General features: G+C 33.2%; 2 protein-coding genes across 4 annotated transcripts in view; both read left to right on the forward strand.

Moving 5' to 3' along the window:
* Positions 1-15347, forward strand: part of LOC130624263 (GATOR complex protein DEPDC5-like) — a 41801-nt gene extending 26454 nt beyond the window's left edge. For 2 of the 3 annotated variants that reach the window (XM_057439836.1, XM_057439835.1), the window contains 12 exons: positions 2251-2392; positions 2605-2772; positions 3386-3552; positions 4969-5085; positions 5895-6027; positions 6395-6497; positions 6779-6976; positions 7148-7320; positions 11176-11350; positions 11707-11767; positions 13209-13537; positions 13877-15347. In XM_057439836.1, the coding sequence (XP_057295819.1) occupies positions 2251-2392; positions 2605-2772; positions 3386-3552; positions 4969-5085; positions 5895-6027; positions 6395-6497; positions 6779-6976; positions 7148-7320; positions 11176-11350; positions 11707-11767; positions 13209-13537; positions 13877-14019 (1909 nt within the window). In that variant the 3' untranslated portion in view covers positions 14020-15347. Of the gene's footprint in view, positions 1-2250; positions 2393-2604; positions 2773-3385; positions 3553-4968; positions 5086-5894; positions 6028-6394; positions 6498-6778; positions 6977-7147; positions 7321-8380; positions 10094-11175; positions 11351-11706; positions 11768-13208; positions 13538-13876 lie in introns of those variants that run through there. The other variant, XM_057439837.1, reaches the window with a different exon arrangement.
* A 310-nt stretch (positions 15348-15657) lies between these two features.
* LOC130624264 (zinc metalloproteinase nas-4-like) lies at positions 15658-21510 on the forward strand. The gene is made up of 7 exons (XM_057439838.1): positions 15658-15927; positions 18067-18165; positions 18323-18478; positions 19090-19213; positions 19821-19996; positions 20083-20153; positions 20643-21510. Exons 1-7 carry the CDS (start codon positions 15846-15848, stop codon positions 20907-20909), a joined length of 975 nt encoding a protein of 324 aa, XP_057295821.1. The 5' UTR covers positions 15658-15845; the 3' UTR covers positions 20910-21510.
* The last annotated feature ends 350 nt before the right edge of the window (positions 21511-21860 follow it).

A 21860-nucleotide genomic window follows, 5' to 3' on the forward strand; every position in this document is an offset into this window, starting at 1 on the left:
GAAAACGATCTTTTGAACAACTTCCAATTTGGTTATAGGCCCAAGAGGTCAACCCAAATTGCGACCACGTTACTTGTTGATGAAATCCGTGAAACTGCAGAAAAGGTCAACTTGTCGGAGCATTATTTTTAGACCTTAGTAAGGCTTTTGACACCATAAGTCACGATGTCATACTAGAAAAGATAAAGAGATATGGTGTTTTTGAAACTGAACTTGATTGGTTTAAGGATTACCTGTTTATGAGATCTGAACAGGTAGAAATTGGGAATCAAAAGTCAGAGTCACTTGATATTTTCTGGAGTTCCACAAGGCTCGATTCTCGGGCCGTTATTATTTCTCGTGTGTTTAATGATTTCCCAGAGATATTAAAACATTCGAAATGTGTACAGTATGCTAATGACACTGTCATATATGCTACTGGAAACACTCCGACTTACATTTATGACATCTTGAATGATGAAGTCAAGAGTTTATACCAGAATTGTGATGATAATGAGTTAATTTTAAACCTGAAGAAAGGGAAAACTGAAAGCATGCTTTTTGGTACGGCTAAACGGTTGGTAAAGTATGACGAAAACCTGAACATAGAAATAAATAGACAGCCAGTACATCATGTTACATCTTACACCTATCTTGGAAATCACCTGGACTCGAAGTTAAACCTCAATTCGAACTTCGAGAAAAAGTACAAAAAGGTAGCAGGGAGACTAATGCTCCTTTCAAAAATGAGACAGTACCTCAATGTGGATGCTGCTCTCAAAGTATATGAAATGGTTATAATTCCGATTATCCTATACAGCTCTTTAATTCATATGAAGCTAACTGCTACACAGTTAAAAAAGCTTAGTTCTCTGGATTCAAGAGCGAAGAAAATCATTAGAAGGCCTTATCCGGTTACAAGTATATGTTCCAGAATGAAAATTCAGTCATGTTTGTTGGTGAGAAAATGTTTGATTGGAGAAACATGTGATCATTTTATTGGATATTTTGAGATCAACTCACACGCGAGACAAACGAGAAATAGTAACAAATTTTTTAAACTTCCTGCAATAAAGCTTGAATTTGCAGAAAAATCTTTTAGGTTTCTGGTGCTAAGGTTTATAACGATTTGCCTTTAGCTGTCAGAGAATGTGGAGATTGGGCTGATTTCAGACGGTTGCTCGATACTCATTTTGACAAGTAGGCAGCTTGTTGAACTGACAATTAGGAACTTGTCTACTCCGGCTCTGTCTCAACATTTTTGGTTTGATTTGACTTGATTTATTTTTACAAGATATAAAAAATTTTAATCGTCTTTTTATTCTTATTTTTGGACTTCTGAACTTTTACATATAATCCTTACTTTTATTTTATACTCACGTTTTTATCTTTTCAACATAATTTTAATTAATATATATTTTAGAACAACAGGACACAAATTGATAGCAGTAGTTAATTATACTGAAATTTTAAATATCCTGAATAAATATGTCCAAATAAATAAATAAATAATAAATACCTCTGCCAGGGAATGGTCGCAGTAGTCGTGTTAGCAGCAGAATTGCTAAATTGTCGACGAGAAAGTAAGGTATTCTGCCCAAACTTGAGTTTTCATTCAATATTTCAGGTTTTGGTAAGTTCATTTGATTTTGAGAAATTACTCGGCCTTTCAGTGAATCTTGGAAATCACAACTACCACTGTATGATCCAGCAAAAGGATATAAATCTTGCATCACGTATGGCCATCAATACAATGCTAAAATACCCTTTAGAATTAAAATAAAGGAAGGTACTGGAAAGACTCAGGCGACATTCGAAAATACCTGCAAGAAATTATATATAACAAATTCTTTCTACAAAGCATAGAAAAAAAAATATTAAAAAATCTAAATAAAAATTATCCAAAAAATTTTATGAAACTGTAACTTAAAATAAGATTATCTCTCTCCAAGCAACATGTCTTGAACCAGCGTATAGTAAGCACCACATGTTCACGATGCTTATAAAATTTTATAGAGTTATTTCTCGTCGCTTTAAAATCACAATTATATAATCCTCTTTATCCATGTTTATCAAAAGAATGCAAGTGATCTTCTAGCGCTAGTGTGAGTTACTTGCTGTACCTCTTGCTTTAATTCTTACACTAACTGTGCATGCTTACTTCACTTGCTTTTGCATTTGCTTCATTGGTGTGACACAGGCTTAGAGTAGATTGTTTGCATATGTCACACTGTTTATCTTTTTCCTTCTTAATTAAACATATATTCTCAGGTACAACGTTTGGCCACATAATTGTTTGCAATATTCAGTTGCTGCAACAGAATTTCAATACGAAGCTGCAGTTAAATACAATTGGAACAATCTAGATCGTTACATTTGTGAAACCGAGAAAGATTTTAGTCAACTAAATGAAGTAAGGATATGGTTTCTTTATTTCTTTTCACCCTCAGAAACAAAATAAGCAGCTGCCTGTCTTACTAAATGCAGCTGGCTTTTTTCAGAATTTGAAAGATTTATGCGCTGTTTTCGAAAAAAATGTTGTTAAAGTGTATTTTTAAATGCTAACTAGTCAGGTGTGAACAAATTGCGTACTTTATCAGGCTGTAAATCTATTTTTTTTAATAGCATATGAAATATTGGCGTACTCGATTTTTGTTGTTACCAGTTCGATCCACACCATTTGCTCCACGAGAAGTTGATGGTATGTTGCAAATAGAAGGATTTCTTCGTTTTTTGGAAGGAATGAACAAGATAAAAAGAGGGACACAGAACAGACAGTTGTTCTTCAGTAGGGTACGCATTAGGATCTTAAATTTTAGCTTATATTATTTCACAGCAATACCTGCATTTGTATGTCCATTTTTAATGTCGGTAATTATTGCCACAATGTCCACAAAAATATTTGGATTGCTTTTAAATAGAGTATATAAATGCTTTGTGTGTATTGTCAGAGGTAACCAGTAGCAACATATATGGTTACACTAGGAAAAGTAGCTTTTTTATCATCAAGTATAAACATCTTTGAAAATGAGTTATTTTCATTATAGTTTTTCTGAGTGTCTTTTTAGCTGTACCTATATTATAATACCAGTATACGTATGTCTGTCTGTCACACAAAATGGTACCGCAAATAGCGAGACCCGCGCAATGCGGTATAAAAAAAAATGGGCGAACCCATGTTTTCTTCACGGACTATCGATTAGTGTTCATTATTTTTGTTGTTAAAAAACTAATCAAAGTACTTTTAAAATTCTTTCTAGTCAAGTTCTTGCTCTCAGGCTACTTCTGCAAGCTGATAGAAGATTGATAAACCTGAGTAGCAATAAAATATATCTGTTTTGCTTGAATGTCATATCTCTAGCAGTTGAATGTAATCTTATTTTGGAAAGAATTTTTTTCATACTAGGCAGCTACAGTTAGCAGAAAGGTTTCAACAGATAAAAGCAAATCGGAAAGAGTTTCGTCCATTACACCAGAAAAATCTGATCGAAAAGAATTACGTGTCAGCAATGATAAACGAACTTCTCCTATGCCAATTGACAACCATGATACATCACGAGATGCTGATACCAGGTAACAAAAAATTGAGACCTTAATTGCGAAGTTAGGCTGTTAGTATTATACAAGAGTCAGTTGAAGTGATCAAAAGATTTATTAAAATTTTAGTTAATTTGACACTTTCATAAATTTAGTGGATAAAAAACATGAGCAAGGACCAAAGACAATTTGTTACGACTTATGTTCCTTCAATATTTTCAAAACGTTTTACATTTTATTTTAGAATATTATTTTTTTGCCTAGTCATACTTGTGCCCTTCAAATCTGGAGAGCTGATAATGATATCTTTTTCGCTGATGATCTTAGCTTAACTTAGTTCCAATGAACGAAACATGACATGCAGAGTGGAATAATCAAAACTTGTTTGATTGAAAGAAGTGTTTGCTGTTAAGAAAGTAGAAATTGATTCTACTTTTGAACAGCATGCCAACCTAAAAGCCTAAATTCATTCCTCTCTCACACTCACTAAGGATTTAACATCCTTAACGTCCCGTGTTGCGAAGATTAAGCAGCATTTGTCGATGTAATTTGATAGAATTTCCATTTTTCTGATCTTGCACATCAGTATTCTGGTTTCACAGTTGCGTGATACGTCATTGAACTAATTCTTTAGTTTTTTGCCACTGCCTACCCAACAGTATATAGTGAACCAACCGAAACACAGAGTTATATCTTAGTTTAAAAGCAGAGTTGTAAATATTTCTGACATAACCAACACAAAAAAAGCTTAGAAGCAGTCATACTGTTTCTGAAACTTGCTCAAGTCACTAAATGTTAGGTCAATCTAACGCCTCTAGCAGCAGCTAAAGCACCAAAAGCTAAAAACAGTAGATGATTCAAATTGCAGACAGTGTCATATAGTCTGGCGTTTTTTAAGCGACAAACTGAAATTTCGTAGACACGTTTCATTGAATATAAAAAGTTTTTTTTGTAAAAAGGAATGACATACAGTAGAGTACATAAAATTCATTAAGTCGAACTAATTACAAGCTTAACTTTCTGCATATTTATGACATAAACATGACATCTTTGAAGCTTTGTCTTTTGTTAAGATCATTTGAATATTCTCCTTTTTTTCTGTAAGGTGACCACAAATAAATTTCATAATCGAAGCTAAATCACATTTAATTTGCGTTTTTAAAAAACTTACGATAAAAATGTCATTTTTACGTTGTTGTTTAATAAATATGTTTTGTTTATAAACCACGTTTTCGTCCACCGTCAACACGCCGCCATTTTTTGTATTTGTGCCTTCATTATTTGCCTCTTTTTGGTCAAAGATATGCTTAAAAAGATGCTACCTTACATTTTATTTTAAGATCGTACGTGTGACCAAGTAAGAAATAGTAAGCAAAGAAATTTTGCTACTTTGACCAAACACTTATTCTTTGCTTCGCAGTGTCACTGAATTACTATTCTATTTTTCTTTAGCTTGACTCGAACACCTTCCACACCATTATCCGGTGTTCCAGATGACATGCCACCCGAACACAGCTTGTCCATCACTTCACCCTTACAAGATATCGTGCAAGCAATGCTTAATCCAAAGTAAGTTATTTTTACTTCAACAGGGGAAAGATAGGCTATGATATGAATGTGAAATTCCAAGGATCTTATATGGTGGTCATTTCTGGAATGCAGTATACTCAAGAAATATCGTAATCTCTAGTACACCTGAAATCATATGATTTGTTCTGTTGTTGTTTATCGTTTGTTTGTACTTTACAGTAGAACCTATACAGTTTCACTCTTACTAGGAAAACATGGAACTGCACGGCATGACATTTTTTAGAAGCTGTATGGGAAAATACGGAGTCAGTTCATTTAGAATTTTTTTAAATCTCATAATGTTCTCAAAAAACGCAGCCCAAAACAGCCCAACGCTAATGGTTAAACGCAGCTCAACAGCTGTTTTGTTACTCTCACATACATTTGAGAAAGAATTTATGATGTTTCTTCTTTCTGTTTTAATGCAGGTCTAAAATTAAACGTCCGATATATCTAACTGAATTGAGACACAAAAAACAAAGAGAAAAACGTTTTTAAAAAAAAATGTGTCGAATTTATTTCTGTTAACAATCTAAAAAAGCCAGTTTCCACCAAAAATGGAAATCCTTAAACGTTTAATTATTTTGCATAAATTATGATTTTCTTCTATTGTTCTAACCTGTGAAGGGTATGCAAAAGGGTAAGAGGGTATTCAAATTTTTCCAATATATGCTAGCTAGTGTAATGAAAGAATATAAAAAACAATATTATCAAAATGGCGCTAGTTTACTCCCCTGACGTTTCGTTAAGAAGCTGCTGTCTCATAATTCAAATAAACTACGAACACACAAATTTTAATTCTCCACCAGATATGGTTTGTACTTCCTTCCCAAGCAAGATAATTTATGCAACAATACATTTATATCAGCCGAAGCTGTAGCCTGGATGATCAAAAGCATAGATGGTTGCCATGGCAAACACGATGCTGTTAGTCTAGGACAGGTAGGTAGATGGTCATTACTTCGAAACGTATTTTCGGAATTACTTATAAGTTTCAAATAAGTACCCTATTTTTTATTTATTTTTTTGTTTGTTTTAATTTTAGTAACGTTGCATGTTAAAGATCAAAGTTTTCTGTGTTACGAAGCAATTTGTAGTTTGATTTGTTTGACTATGTAGTACCAGACGAATAATTTGTGTTTGTAATTTTGTCCAGTTCAGTCTGCGAATGCCATATAACCTTTTTATTTTTAAGTTACTGCATGTTCATGCATGTGAAGCAGTATAGAACATGACATTTGTGTTTCTTTAAATAAAAGTACAGCCCATTGTTAATTGATGGTTATCTTTCTTCATTTTTTATATCTAGCGTTTGCTCCAAGGAAAGTTCATCATGCATGCATCGGAAAGTTTATGGCAAAATTTCATTGATGGATTTTATCTGTACTACATCAAAGAAGAGAAGAAAGATGGTATGTTTAATTTGACCATATAGAGAGTGAAGATGTTTTTTCGTACACAACTTTGTTTTTTTTGTTTTGTTTTGTTTGTACTTTTATTGTATATACAAGCATATATCTTCTCTTGTCGAAATACTTAAAAATGGTAAAAATTCTCTCTTAGGAATCATCGTTAACACTTGACGACTAAACTTCAGTTGTGCTACTATACTAAGACAGTTTCAGATGTGTATTTACTATTACTAATTTTTACATTAGCGGTTTTCTTAATTGTTCTTTTCTTAATTTTTTAGAGGATGTTGAGAAACGACGATTTTGGTTTGCTCGTAAAACAGAAGAAGAACTACTCACATCTTACAACATCCAGTGGCTTGAGGTTGCTGTGTGGAGAGATGATAATGAAGATCAAACAGCCTGCTTCTTGTTGGACGAGCTACCGACACCTGATTTCGTCTACGCAAAGAATCAGAGATATCAAACAGCCAACAAAGGTAGGTGATAGTAAGTTGTTTTAAACACGCAGCTTGTGCAAAAAAGAAAATCGTACAACTTTTCACAACCTTTTGTCTGTTCGAGGGAAATTAACCACACTCTAATTAAATTTCTACGATTGTTAACATTATAGTGTCTACAAGCACTTCATCATTTTATTCTTCGTTTAGAGAAGTCTGTCCCTCTATTCAAATCAATGGAGTACAACTTGGACGCTGACAGCAAAAGTGCGCGCTCTGAATGGTGTGTTATCAGTTATCATGGTAACTATCACCCAAACAAATGTGCGTATGCAATTGAAATGGATTGGATGGTTGCAACTGGTAGTATCATAGCTGAGTTGGTACGTACTACTATTTTTTAGTTTAATCTTTGTTATGCTTTATTCCACTATTGTTTATTCTTGACATCTTTTTGGGAACCATCTGAACAGTGTTTTGCTATCAGGTTTTCCACGTGTACATTAGAGAATATCTTCAAATTGGTATCACAAAAAATAATTTTTTTTACATTTATTCTCTATCTTTTCGTAGTGTAAATTTTAAGTTTGTTACAAAATTATTTTGACTTCAAGTCTTTTTTTGTTGTCGTTTTTTTCTCGAAAAATAAAGGAGAGTTTGTGTCGATTATTACACCAACATCTTCTGCTTATACAAAATGTTTGTTTTGAAAAAAACACGATTATAGAATGAAAACCCTTTGTAGGCTAACAGATTTCGAATCTTCAGCTTCCTATGCATGGTTTAATATGGAATAAAAATACAAGTCAAAATACAGTTGCACTTTAGAACGATAAAAAGACATAAAACATTTTGATGTTTTTGAAAAGCTATAGTTGGGGACCGCATTGCTAAAATTTCTGATAAATTATGCAAAAATTGACTAGGAGAGACAATGTGACAATTTTTATGTAAAAAAGTTTATTATACATTCTTTGTTGTACATTCCAATAACATATTCTAAAATAAATACAAGTATAATCATCCGTTAAAAGACAGGTTGTTGGTTGAACTTTAAATTTGAGTCCGCAATACTTTCTTTTCTTGTATATCTATTCTTTATAAGAGAGTACTGCAGTGTTCCAAATTGGTGCAAAAATGCTTAAATAGTTGGTATAATCTTCTGTTTCCAATTTCCTGTAAAGTGAAATTAATTCTGAAGTTTTTTATACATGCCTGAATATATAATAAAACATTAAAATCATAAATTAGTAACACTATTTTCAAATTATATAAAGAATTATAATGAGCACCAAGGTGTGTGCACAAATTCTGTTGATAAAAAATGAAGCATCTAAAAAGACTTCAACACTCATCTATGAGAGGGTTAACCCTATTCATGTTGAATCAGGAAAATCTTGAAAATGTTCTTATTTAAACTGAAATTTGGTCACTTTCTCTTAGGGTATTCTACAGAATTTTACAAAACAAAATCATGGCAGGCTCTCAGTGAACGATATTATATGAAACTCTGGTTTCGCACGTTGCAAATAATTGTGAATAGGGAAGTATGTTACACAACCCAGAGATGGCACACGTTTTTATGACTTATTTCAATAGTGAGAATCGCTCTTAAGGTTTTTTGAACAAGTATTTAAACAATTTTCAAAACTATATCAATTTTGACAAAGTCGAAATTGATATACTGTCGAAAATCGTCCCCAAAAACGACTGAAATTAGAAATTAGGATATGATAACAATGGAAATCTTTTTTGCTCAATTTCATCAAACTAGTCTAAAAATATACCAAGTTTCAAGTCATTATTTTAATTTTTACCGAAATTTATAAAATTTAGTTTAGCAAAGGGTTTTGAATGAGAATATATGTTTTTTCTTGGGCTGACTTCGCTAGGTACTTTTAGCTTATATTCTTTTATGTACTCACATGTTAAAACATTTTGTTAATGTAAGCAGAACAGGTAGTTTAGATAAGAGAATTTAGGGCTGGTCATATTTTGTGACATCTGCCATATTGTGAATGAAACACGAAGGTTCTGTTCTAACATTGTAAAGGATTTGGTTTGCTTAGGTTGCTAAGGCTGCTAGGTTGTGGTTGCTAAGAATTGAGAGTGATTTAATTTTACCCGTCCCGGATATAAGGCCTCTAAAACGATCCTGCAATGGTTAATTAATGCTGTATTTTGCTGGATTAATTTTTATTCAAAATAAGTCACGAAAGCAACTTTTGAACACAATTCGCAAAAATATATCCAACGAAAAAGAACAAAAGTTTAATTTAAGGTTAATTACAATTCACTAAAAGTCTGTAGAAGCCTCTGAAAATGTATAATCAAAGAACAGCTACACATACAGCAGGCTGATGTCCATTGGAGGTTTTTCGTAGCAAGTTGACTCTGAATTGCTATAAAATATACTGACTACAGCTCTATCCAGGCAGCAAAACCTTTTCAGGTCTTGTTGCCCATTTTGACTTGTTTTGCTACCATTCTTATCAGCTGCTGACCAAACTAAGCAAGAGTCAATAAACCATCAAAGAATTAACCAGCTGTAAATTTATGGAAACAATTATAAAAGATAGATATCCATGACTTCACCACAAGTAGAAATTTAGTGAAACAATATAAAGAATAGATATCCGTAACTCCACCACAAGCAGAAATTTAGTGAAACAATATAAAGGATAGATATCCGTAACTCCACCACAAGTAGAAATTTAGTGAAACAATATAAAGAGTAGATATCCGTAACTCCACCACAAGCAGAAATTTAGTGAAACAATATAAAGGATAGATATCCGTAACTCCACCACAAGCAGAGACGACATAGCTTTTGTTTTTTAGCTAGGCAGCGTGTCGTGTATCAAACCAAAGGATAAAGTGCTCGCGGGCTGTAACTTTTGTTCTGTTGGGTTTAAAGTGACGAAACTTGGCACAAAGAAGCATCAGTATCATCATCATCATCATCATTCTCGGCTTAACGTCCGTTTTCCATGCTAGCATGGGTTGGACGGGGTATATTAATGACCCTCTTCCAATCTGATCTAGACTGTGTTAGATCTAAACTCAACTTCCTCTGTATCAAGTCTGTCCTTATAACCTCCTGCCAAGTCTTTCTCGGTCTGCCTCTGGGCTTTGCTCCAGGAACTATCAAATCTCTACACTTTCTTAACCAATTATCCTCCTCCATTCTTTCCAAGTGCCCCAGCCAATTCAATCTTCTTATCTGGATAACATCTTTAATTCTACGGATACTTAGCCTGCTTCTTAGCTCATCTAAACTCTTTCTATCTCTCAGACTGGCGTTACACATCCACCTAACCATTCTCATATCATTCCTTTCTAAACGGTCAAGATCTTCCTGCTTCACTGCCCATGTCTCACTACCGTACAACATAACACTTCTTACACAGGCCTTATACAACAATATGTTGTGACTTAATTAATGACAAAATATTTGGGTCATCGCAGGAAGTACAATGGTCCAAGAAAATATGTCTCGAAAATTCTCATTTTTTTTTATATTTTTTAAAAATATTTACAGTACTAGTCATTAAAAAAGTAATATAAGAATGTAAGATATTATTAATAAATTTACAGGTGATGAAGACAAATTATTTCTCTATGGAGAAAATGGAAATCGATCAGAATTCAAATCTTCGAGAAATATTTTTTTTGAAAAATCGGCATTTGAGAACCCTGATGTTAATAGCTGTCATGGAATAAAACTTGGTATATCTATGCGCATTTATGTCAGTAACTACTTAATTAAGACAAATTCAATTGACATGTGACCAAATAACATATGATGTCATCATATGACAATAGAAAATACAAATGTTCTGATCTGTATATTACCAATATTCCGGTCTGCAAATTACACAGTATGCATGTCAATATTGTATGATGACTTATTGTCACTATCACACACATAATCAGATATTCATACAACTGGTTAGTTTAAGAAACAGTTATTTTTAGCACTGCAGCAAAAGTTGATATGGCCACCTGTCAATAAAGGATAAAGGACAAAGTGACATTGACAGGATAATTTAAAGAAAATAAATTTATCTTCCGAAAGTCCAATAAAAGTTAGGAAAGGTCACAAAATTTAAAGGAATTTCATCCTGTAATTAAAAAGTTATGACACTTTAAAAATGCCGCAGGCACTTTATGCACATCAGGCTCAGTTTATGGTGGATTTTTTTGTTGTATAGCTAACAAAGACAATTATTTCTTAGGTACAGAAATGGTCACATAAAGCCACATCATGTGGTGTCCACATTGTACCTGCTCCCATGTGTGCTTTTCCTGGTTCCAGTATCCGATGTAATCGGAATCCGTTTCGAAAATCGCCATTTATTCATTTGAATGTTGATAGTTTGTTAAAGGAAGGTCAATTAAACTTATTTGAAGGTACGTTATACCAAACTTTCAAAAACATGTTTCTTCATAAATATTCAAATGTTTTTGTAAAACCTTTTATTATTTCATCGCAACTTTTCTATTTTCTTTGTAACTTTGTTGCTCGTCAGATTTGTTCTTATCTAATCAAATATTACCGTAATACCTCAAATTAATTTCGTATGAAAAACTTCTCTTTTGTCATTTTACTATGAAACCTTTTTCCAAAATACTTTACTTGCTTTAAGATAGTCAATATGATATTTCTTCATCTATCTTTAGTGCAGATGTTACGAGCGAAACCCATTTGTTATGTATTTTTTGCCGGGTTATCCCTTAAATATAACCGGATAGTGTGTTTCTTTTAGAATTTGATCCTAAAACATGGTCACGAAGGATGTTTTTATTTCAAGAAGCTATACTTCAGAAGTACGTATGTATAATCAAAACTTCTGTTGTTGTTTTTTATTTTAAGAAGCTATACTTCAGAAGTACGTATATAGAATCAAAACTTGTGTTCTTGTTGTTTTTCAATATAAGAAGCGTGTATTTTTTTTTCAAATTTACGGCGCCGAACGTTTTTATCACTTGCGAGGCGATCACCTGCAATAGTAAACCTGCGACCTGCCAGTTATCCTCTGTTGCCTTGGTGTATTGACGTTTTATTTTTAAATGCTGTGTTTCTTAGTAGTTTTAGCTTTGTTACTTTAGTGATCAAAAAACCATTTCGTACCTACGTTTTACATATTCATAAAAAAATTGGTATTTTTTTAATTCTACGCGAAGTATAGAGACTTTCACAAACATAACAGAAGTTAGTTTTTAGAAGTATAACGGAAGCAGGATAGTACACGCATGGAATGGCACAATATCACGTGTGCTATTATGTCACTATTTCATGACAATGACGCAATTAGTGTTGATTAAGCACGTAATAAAAAACCAACAGCGTTTTAAAACTGCATTATTTGTGAAATTTACTTTATTTTATCACGCGTTTGCTTTGTTTACTATACCTAGCCGTTTCATTATTACCAACCTGATCGGTTTTTTATGCGCTATTCATGCTCCAGGGTCGACGAAACAGATTCCCACATTTTAACAGAGATAGCTTAGGTACCTTAAGGGAATTAATTTTCGGGAGAACTAATTTCATTATTACCAACCTGATCGGTTTTTTATGCGCTATTCATGCTCCAGGGTCGACGAAACAGATTCCCACATTTTAACAGAGATAGCTTAGGTACCTTAAGGGAATTAATTTTCGGGAGAACTAATTTCATTATTACCAACCTGATCGGTTTTTTATGCGCTATTCATGCTCCAGGGTCGACGAAACAGATTCCCACATTTTAACAGAGATAGCTTAGGTACTTTAAGGGAATTAATTTTCGGGAGAACTAATTTTCACGAAATTGACAAACTCGAATAATTTAAAAAAATGAATTCCCGCGAAAATTAATTTTCTTAAGATAGCTTGCTTTATTCAAAAAATATATTTCTTAAATAGCGTTTTTTGCCAATCTCCTAAATTCCGAAATTCCGAAATTTTTTATGTCAAAACATTTCTAGGGCAGCCATAGTGGCGTCTCTATTTTTAGAACTAATTTGTCGGCCCTGTACACTGCCCCTTAGTGAGATCAAGCTAGCAGCTTTTTACGGGGCATTGCGATAATAAGCATTATTAAAGGCCGGTGACCATTAGATTTATTCTGTCAGCTCTCCACATTTAGTACATGTGGAAAGTATAAATAAAAAATAAATCAATAAGTACTATTGGGTTAAACAGCTTTTTTTTAATACTCGAGTAACGGCAACAAACATAACCCTGGAAGAATAAAATAACTGGCTGCTTTGTTTTGTTTTTTAGGTTTGATTTCTTACGAGACATTCCGCAAACAGCGCCTGAGTCTCCCCTCCACCCAGGGGGTCGTGCCAGACACTATCAATACATTCATGCTTCCGGAAGCATCTTAATGAAAGTTAACGACGCAGTTTTCGGTAAAGATTCGCTCAGTCCGACGTTTGACGAAAACGATATAAAAGAGTCGCCTTTTCGAAAAAATCGTCGGCCGTCGAAGAAACCATTCGAAGCACAAAAAAACCAGTTGCATATTGACGAAGAATATAAAGATGTGCACGGTTTCTTCTGGGTGTATAATTATGCGTTGTCGAAAAAATGGCGGACAAATGTAACAGGTATATTGGTTCCCTACTTTAGAAGTAGTTTTCTTGCGACGTTGTGCCCATTTTCTGTTACTAGATCAAACCATTAAAAACCTTTGTACCTTATAAATTCTCTAAGTCACACCTTGGTTAGACAGGCCAAACACATTACACAAACTCTTATTGAGGTTAAAATACACATTCTATTTCGTCACTATGACCATGACATCTGAAGGACAGAGCAGTGGACCAAAAGAATGATAAAATTGACCTTGAGAATTGATTAAATTAAATTAAAATTCCCACCTTTAAGTGTTTCTTCTACCTGCGCAGTCATGATATCTCACAAAATGAAATACTATTCTGATTTAGGTGATGTTGCTGCAGCGAAAAAGTACGTCGCCACTTTTTCAGATTTTTGTGCCAACAGGGACGATCAATTACTTCAATTTTGGAATGAAGCACGAACTCACACTACGAGACATCATGGTAGCGATACACCTGGAACACTTTGACACTGTCCTGTCTTTATATTCTGTTTTTTCATTGCTCCTTTTTAGTAAAAACGAAATGCAGGCAGCTTATGAAAATAAATACAAAGCTTAGAATAATTGAAGAATTTTGATTGTCCCATGTTATCTACAGTTTTTCTATCAACTATGATACTACCATTCATTGTGAAGAAATAGTTTTTTAAAAGTATCTGAAGTAGTCTGTGTATATACGTTGCCAATTTGTGTAAAAATTTAAAACTGCACCCTTTTAAGATGAATTAGGTTGTTTTGCCTGATTTTGTTTTACATGCACATCTTCTTATGACTAGTCACGTTTCAGTGAATTCTTTTTAGATGATTTTATCAGATTGTATATTTGCTGTTTATGTTTTTATACTGAATGTCAATAAAATATTTTTTAGAAATAAGAAATATGTCTCCACTCTTTCTTTTTTAAATCCGTCAAATATATCATCTTTGCTATTTTCGATGAATGCATAGCAGCACTAAATTCATTGAAAAGACCAAGACTGAAAATGTAGGAGTCAATAATTTGCGCATGCTTAAATTTAAATGATTAATTTTCTGCACAAAAAGTGGAATTATTCGCGCAGGCTCAAATTCGTTCTTGGTACGATAACTATAAAAAGATACACTATTTTTATTTCTTTTGTTAAGCTGTCTACTGTTATACTTCGTGGTAACCTGGGGAGGAAAAGGTGGGAGGGGAGGGGGGAATGTTTATTTCCAAAGTACTATAAAAAGAGTCAAAAGTGTTTTAAAGTTGTAATTTGACATTTTTGAGTTGATGTATATATCTCGATTTATTTGAAGTTTTAAACAAGATAGGTCCTGTCTCTTTCTCCAATCTACCTTATCTGTTTAATGACTGTAATACCATTTTTTTAAATAGTGCCACTCTGGCAAATTGTATAGCAAGCTTGATAATTTAACATTGTGCATAAAATAAAGTTCAGTTGAGGAATATGTTGATTGAGGTAGGTGAAGGTTCAGAGGTCTGGATTGGCATACGTGAAAGTGGGAAACGGGTCCGGAGGGACCCTACAGAATAGCACCTAGGATCCGAGAAGCAGGGCAAATGTCTGTATTAAGCTATATTAAGTTACCCACTTGTTAAAAACAATAAAGGTGGTTATTCAAGAATAAGCGTAGGTAGTTTAAGCCTCGTTTTTAGGACATTTTTTCGCGAAAATGAGATCTTTTACACAAGATTTAATTTATACTTCTTCAGTTTCGTGAAAGAATATTCAGAAAAAAAATCTTGACGTTTTCTTCAATTTTTTTTATATTTAGTTAACGTTATTTTATAGAATACAAAAACGTCCATACTATGACTATATCGCGCTTACACAACAGGTGGAACATCACTACGTTGATGGGTCCCAACTTCCTCCCCAGTGCCCTGTTACGCCTAGTTTGATAGGAGTCGTCTCGTCGGAATATCTAAAAGGAGAGCATTCTCGACCCCAGAGCTCTTTGAGATAAACTTTCGAGGTTTTAATCTCAAAGAGCTCAGGGGACGAGAATGAAAGGAGAGGTCTGCCCACGCACGGCTCGTTGGGACGCGCGTTAATGTCGTAAATTATCGTAGTTCCAAATTATTACTATAAGTGATTTGGCAGTTTAAAGTATAACTTCAAGTTTGTAAACATAAATACTTCCTCAGCACGAGGAGGAAGAATTGAAAATCAAAGAACAGACTTAACTGAGAAGAAGAACGTATTCATTTTTTGTATAATTTATTTTAATTTTAGTAACCCTAAACATTTACAGTTTATTGTGAAAGTATTTTAAAGAAAGGCGCAGACTGTTGCGTCAGCAAAGCAATGAAGTGTTCCAGGACTCTGATTTCTATACTGGTTTTATATTTCGTTTTCACATTTGCCCTTGGAAAATCAATCCACAAAGGTATAGCTAATAGCTAGAATTATAATTCACTTTCAACGTACATGCATTTTTGTTTGTTTGTTGTTTGTTGACTGCATTTGGAACAGCTAATAGATAATTTTTTTTCATATTCTCAGCGGTCTAACATTTATGGCAGCTGGAGTGAGGTCCTTTGCTAACAATGACCCTGTTCACAAGTTCCATTTTCTGCTACTTTTCTTTCCATTGAATTTAATAAAAATTTATTTTATCTTTCAATACTTTTTTTCCAAGTAGGAAACTCTGCAGGGTTCATGTGATCCAAGCATCAGGGGTCCTGTGATCTCCTACTAATCCATGCATCAAATTAAGCATCAAGCTTGACACACATTATAATGACTAAAACCCTTGATCCCTCGATCGCCAAGATCAAAAAATGCAGAAAAAGGAATGTCTGGATCACAGGATTCCTGTTTTGTAAGTTGAGCCTAACTGTCTTCTGTATTTTAACACTTTACTGTCGTATTTTGACACTTTTCTTCTGCACTCAGTACTTTTCTGAATGTGGACCAGGACATCTCTGTGTAACTAAATTATTTTTTAATTTTTGGGAGGTTTATACACTTAAACAGTGCCTACGCCACAGCTAAATTTTAACTAAATGTAAGAGTTATAAACATATTTAACTAGTAGCAGTTAAATGTAACAGTTACATGTATCAATAGACCTTTTGAATGTTTACATTTTTGTGGTAAGCCCTTTCGGCTTTAACAATTGCGTGGCAGGCAAGAAGATGCGGGCGCTAGGTGAAGTGAGGTCCTTTTAAGTCTGTTTCTTCGCATGAAGGTATAATTACGACCCTGTAGGAATATATGTCAATCAGAAGTTATCTATTTACACTCGATAAAAGTTTAAAGCCAAAAAAATGTTTCCATAGAAAGAGATGGGCTGGAAAAGGCTTTTCTTTGGCAAGCTTCTGCATCTTTCTGCCTGCCACGCATTTGCTAGAGCCAACAGGGAAACTAAACATTCAAGAAAACATTCAATAGCATTACATATTTTAATTTTGTTACCCTGACCAATTATTAATTTTTTTTCTTTTTCTTTATATTTATTTTCTTTTTATTTTAATTGTATATAACTGCTATTGATAAATAAAATATCTATCTATCAGTAAGGTCTGAAGGCAAAATAAATGGCAAAATTACAACAATCTGCTAGTATACACATCTGTTCAATAATGCAAGTTTATTCACTCAATCAGTAGGATCAATTTGGTCTGGGAATTTATTTAAGTTCAGAAAGAGAAGTGCTTCGCACTTGCATGAAAAGTGTTTTGAATGAAAAAGAAACTTGGTAAAAAGAGAGTTGTTTTAATCATATAAGGAAAGTCTTATTGAAAATAAGTAGGTAGCCATGCAAGCCATTATACTTTTTTGTGTCTATTTCTTTACATGAATCAGTCTACATTGGAAATTGTAATTGTTTAAATCTATGTTTCCATAAGAGAATCCCACCTAAAAACACATCTCTTAAGCAACTTTTAAACACTAGCTTGACAAAGTACTAGAACTGCAAACAACAAGTATTATTAATATGGGATGCTAAGTGTTTTGTACAGTGAATTAAAATATTCAAATTGAAGCACTTTGTGCCCAACAAACATTCACTGATAATGTTAATAATTTTGTATTAAGTACAAAAAAATATTTGGAAAAAAACAACAAAATTCATAAATCCAATAAATTTATTGAAACAAGTATTTTAGATTTAGATAATACAGCTTTTTATTTCCCACTGTTAAATTTTTGTTATTTTTATGTAGCAATAAAATAGTTTAAAAGGTTTTTAATTGCTGATTCATGCTTTTCATGTGTTTCTCCATGTGCTTAAAATTGTGTTGCAATATAAGAAATTAATGTCCAATGGTTTTAACTTAAAAGGAAATTAATGTAAACTTATACAATGTATAGATAAGCAAACTATTATTAGTAACTCATCATTTCCTCCTAAAAAATTGACAAAATCTCCTGAAATATGGGATGATTTTAATTTAATTTTTAGTGTTCTCTCCTAAAATTATGAAGTTCTAAATCTCTGGCCACCCTATTGAGGTTATTTGACTTTCAAGTTAATACTTTGCAACATGACATCAATTTTTATTATTTTTCTTCGTTTTAGCTGCGTTGAAAGATCTCTTAGGTGACAGCGAAGACATTTATTTTCGCAACCAAGATGATCAACCAGAGATTACAGAAAAAGATTTGCCGAAAAATGGAGGTAGGTTTACTTCAACTATTAGGTTAGTATTAGCTGAAATGTTGTATAAACCAGAATGTTTCTTAGCGTTAGGACATATATTTCTAGGTGATGAAATGAAAGGATGAAATAAACCTAAAACTTTATTTTTTGACAATTGCTATTTAAACTTTTTCAGAACTCTTTGAAGGAGACATGGTAATGGATAATGATATTCGTCATTTTGTGCTTGGACATAATGATAAAAGAAGTGCTGTTTCACTTGCTGATGAAGGCAAAAGAAAACACTGGCCTAATGGAATAGTTCCTTTTGTTTTCGATGAACAGAATATTTGTAAGTGATTAGTAGTGCCATGGATTAGTGGTTATAGCTCTCGTACTCTGTGCGGGAGACTAAGCCTCGATTCCTCCTGACTGCGATTCAACGCCGGCGAGTGAATATTACCATAGCCGCGGGTTAACCCAAGCCATGTAAGGGGAAATTGGGGAGATGGTACACTGTAGGCCGTTGGATGTTGCCAGGAGTTGTCTAGTAGAGCGCAGGCCCTACTAATTGGGTCTGCGTAGCTCAAAAGGAGCATTGAGTACTCTAGTACCCTCTTGGAGATAATAGACAGGGTATATCCATCGATATTTGTTAGCCTAGTAAAATATGCATATTTATCTATTAACCATCTTGTCATGATAATACGCATATATAAATATGTATATATGTATGGTGAATATATTGAGTACTGTCAATGAAGGTCAATTGAGGTCTTTTCCAAGGAAGTTACAAAATTGACAACTGTGCAAAGATTAATCCTTATTCACGTGTATATATATAATTTCTTTCAGAAACCATACTTGCTAGATGTTGGACTATTCTTTGTGGATGGGTACTGTCCCATAATACATAATAGTCATGCAATAAAAGTTTACTTAAAATTGATTGTTTCCTTATAGTGCCAATAATCAAGCTACGAATATTTCAAGCAATCAAACAGTTCAGATATTACACTTGTGTCAAATTTGTTCCAAAGAGACGTCTGGATAAAGATTATGTTGTTTTTACATCCCAAGGCAATGGGTGAGTGTGTTTAACAATTTTCATAGCTCAAGTTGTAGCTGTACACATCACCAGTTGTAAATTAGGCGGGACATACTTTATAGGTTCAACCTGGATGTGTTTTTTAGTTTTAAGAGAGTTATTAAAAACGCCTGGCTCCTATTTTATACTTTAAAAAATGCTTTTTAGCACCCTTGCTTTTTTTTAAAGTTTACTTTAACTTACAAATTCAATTTAATTTTTTCAATACTTTTCGAGTGGAAGTATGCCATTGTTCTAAGTCCCAATATGTATATAAGGTTGGAAATAAACCGTCAATAACCTGTCCTCGAAGTTCTGAAATTTGTTAATATATTTGAAAAACTATCACATACTCTTAAATGTATTGTTCTGTTCCTTCAATTGTTTGTCTGCTAAATTTTTACAACTGATGTTAATAAATAATTAGTTTATTTTTTATATATTTCCAAGTTCTCTTTCCCTGTCAGTTTTCCATCAAATATCGTTTTTAAAAAATATAAGAAAAAAAAGCCATTTATAAGTAAAAAAATTATTTGTTAACATTTGTTTATCCTGACCATTTTTTTGTAAACACGCACCAGTAACAACGACATATTTGATTTTACAGTTGCAGTTCGTCAATTGGACGAGTTGGAGGACGACAGTTCATTCATTTAGCGCGAGGATGTTCACGAATCGGAACTGTTATGCACGAAATGATGCATGCCCTGGGTATTATACATGAGCAATCGAGACCAGACCGAAATAAGTATTTGGAAGTGAGATATCCAAATATTAAACATAGTAAGTTTCCATGTGGATTTATGTTGATAAATGTTGATTCGTTTTTTATTTGTTCGTTGAATCATTCATCTGTCAAATGTGTTTAGATTTGATTCACAACTTTCGAAAATATTCTTGGTATAACATTGATAACCTGGACACCCCATACAACTTTGACGTAAGACTATTGTTTTAATTCGCTTTTGTGCGTTTTTACGTTCTAGATATACATTGTCTATTATTTATTTATTATGTGCCTTGTTCATTTGTTCAAAACACAAGCTACTAAAAACATTAGTGTACTTTAACATTTCAGTGAAATGCAATAAAACGCTACAAACCAGTTTTCCTAAAATCAATCTACGTTAACTTCAAACTTTGTTGTAAAGATTAATTTGAAAGCTCAGTTGATCGATTGATGTTTAATAAAAATGTCGATAACAATGAAGAAAACTTCGCACTATTGAAGCAATTTTTTGTGTAGATGCGTTTGTAGCTGTTTTAATCTAAAATTCGGATTACTATATCCTCTATAAGATACGTTACGGTTTTTAAGGTATTTTAAGGTATAGAACCATTATATGGAACCCGATTTGATGTTAAATAAATATCTCGTCAGGGCGTTTTATATTTATGCATACATACACAATTAACCTTCATCTTTCAGAGTGTCATGCATTACAGCAATTACGCCTTCTCAACAAACGGCAAAAAAACTCTGGTAGCGAAACACGATCACAACCTAAAGTTCGGTCAACGAAAACGGCTGAGTCAGTCTGACGTGAAACAGATCAACCGACTTTATCACTGTACAAATGTCCGTTATAACGATAAATACCTGCTTGACGACATGACGGATGATGACGTCATACGGCAAAAACGAGAAAGAGACGAATATTTGGAAGCTGTAGCGGAAGAAGCACGAGATATGTGAATCATTCTTACTTCTGTAGGTGTTGGGTTTTTTTTACATGTTGAGAGAACTTTTGATGCGTTTTAAAATTGATGCGTTGATCGTGCGAAAAAAATATTTGTATCAATTCTAGATATAATCCCTTCTTTTTTCAAAAGCCACGAAAAAACAAGTACGACGCATTTCTTCAGAAAAAATTGTCGGAATTTAGTCAATAAAATCCATTTAAATTTGGTTAATTTCGTAACTTTTCATTTTTTGCTTTTTTTTATTTTAGCAGCAAAATAGAATGGAATTAATTTTTTCTATGATTTATATTTTTTAAATATTTTTTCTATAATTTTATGGTGATTGTTATAATTTATATTTGTATACTTATTTTCCTCTTTTTTCCACATTTATAAAAAGTAAGTGCATGAACTGTGCATCGAATTCTGCATTAACTGCACCATTTTGTGTACATTTTGTTAACAATGATAATTTGCAAAATGCGACAGTGAAAAGTTGAAAAGGCAACCAGCGCTAATGAAACTGAATTCAATAATTTTCTAATAATAATAAGTATGTGTATCAATTTTTTCTACCAAAGCAGAATCTTTCAACAAGATACCAATTTTTTTCTTCTGTTGTTGTTGATATATTTCTTCCGCCACATTACATATGCCAATTGTTAGAAAATTGATTAAAGAACGTACAATCAATTTTTTAAACATCGTTCCCAAAATTGTCAATTTCTTTCCTCGTGGTCATCGCCGTACAGATAAAAATCGCATTGTAAAAGATCAAAAACGAAAAACTTATTCGAATTTGAGGTACTGCTTCTTCTCACAAAATGTAAGTAAAATAAAGCTACTTGGGTGCTGAAGAAGACGAGCGCAGACAGTGCAGTTATACAGAGAAACCAGCATAGATAAATATCAGCTGAACTTGCAATGCAGATACTAGATACTAGTTGATTAGTCCGTGAAAAAA

This window comes from Hydractinia symbiolongicarpus, chromosome 13, assembly GCF_029227915.1.
Source record: "Hydractinia symbiolongicarpus strain clone_291-10 chromosome 13, HSymV2.1, whole genome shotgun sequence".
Taxonomy (NCBI): domain Eukaryota; kingdom Metazoa; phylum Cnidaria; class Hydrozoa; order Anthoathecata; family Hydractiniidae; genus Hydractinia; species Hydractinia symbiolongicarpus.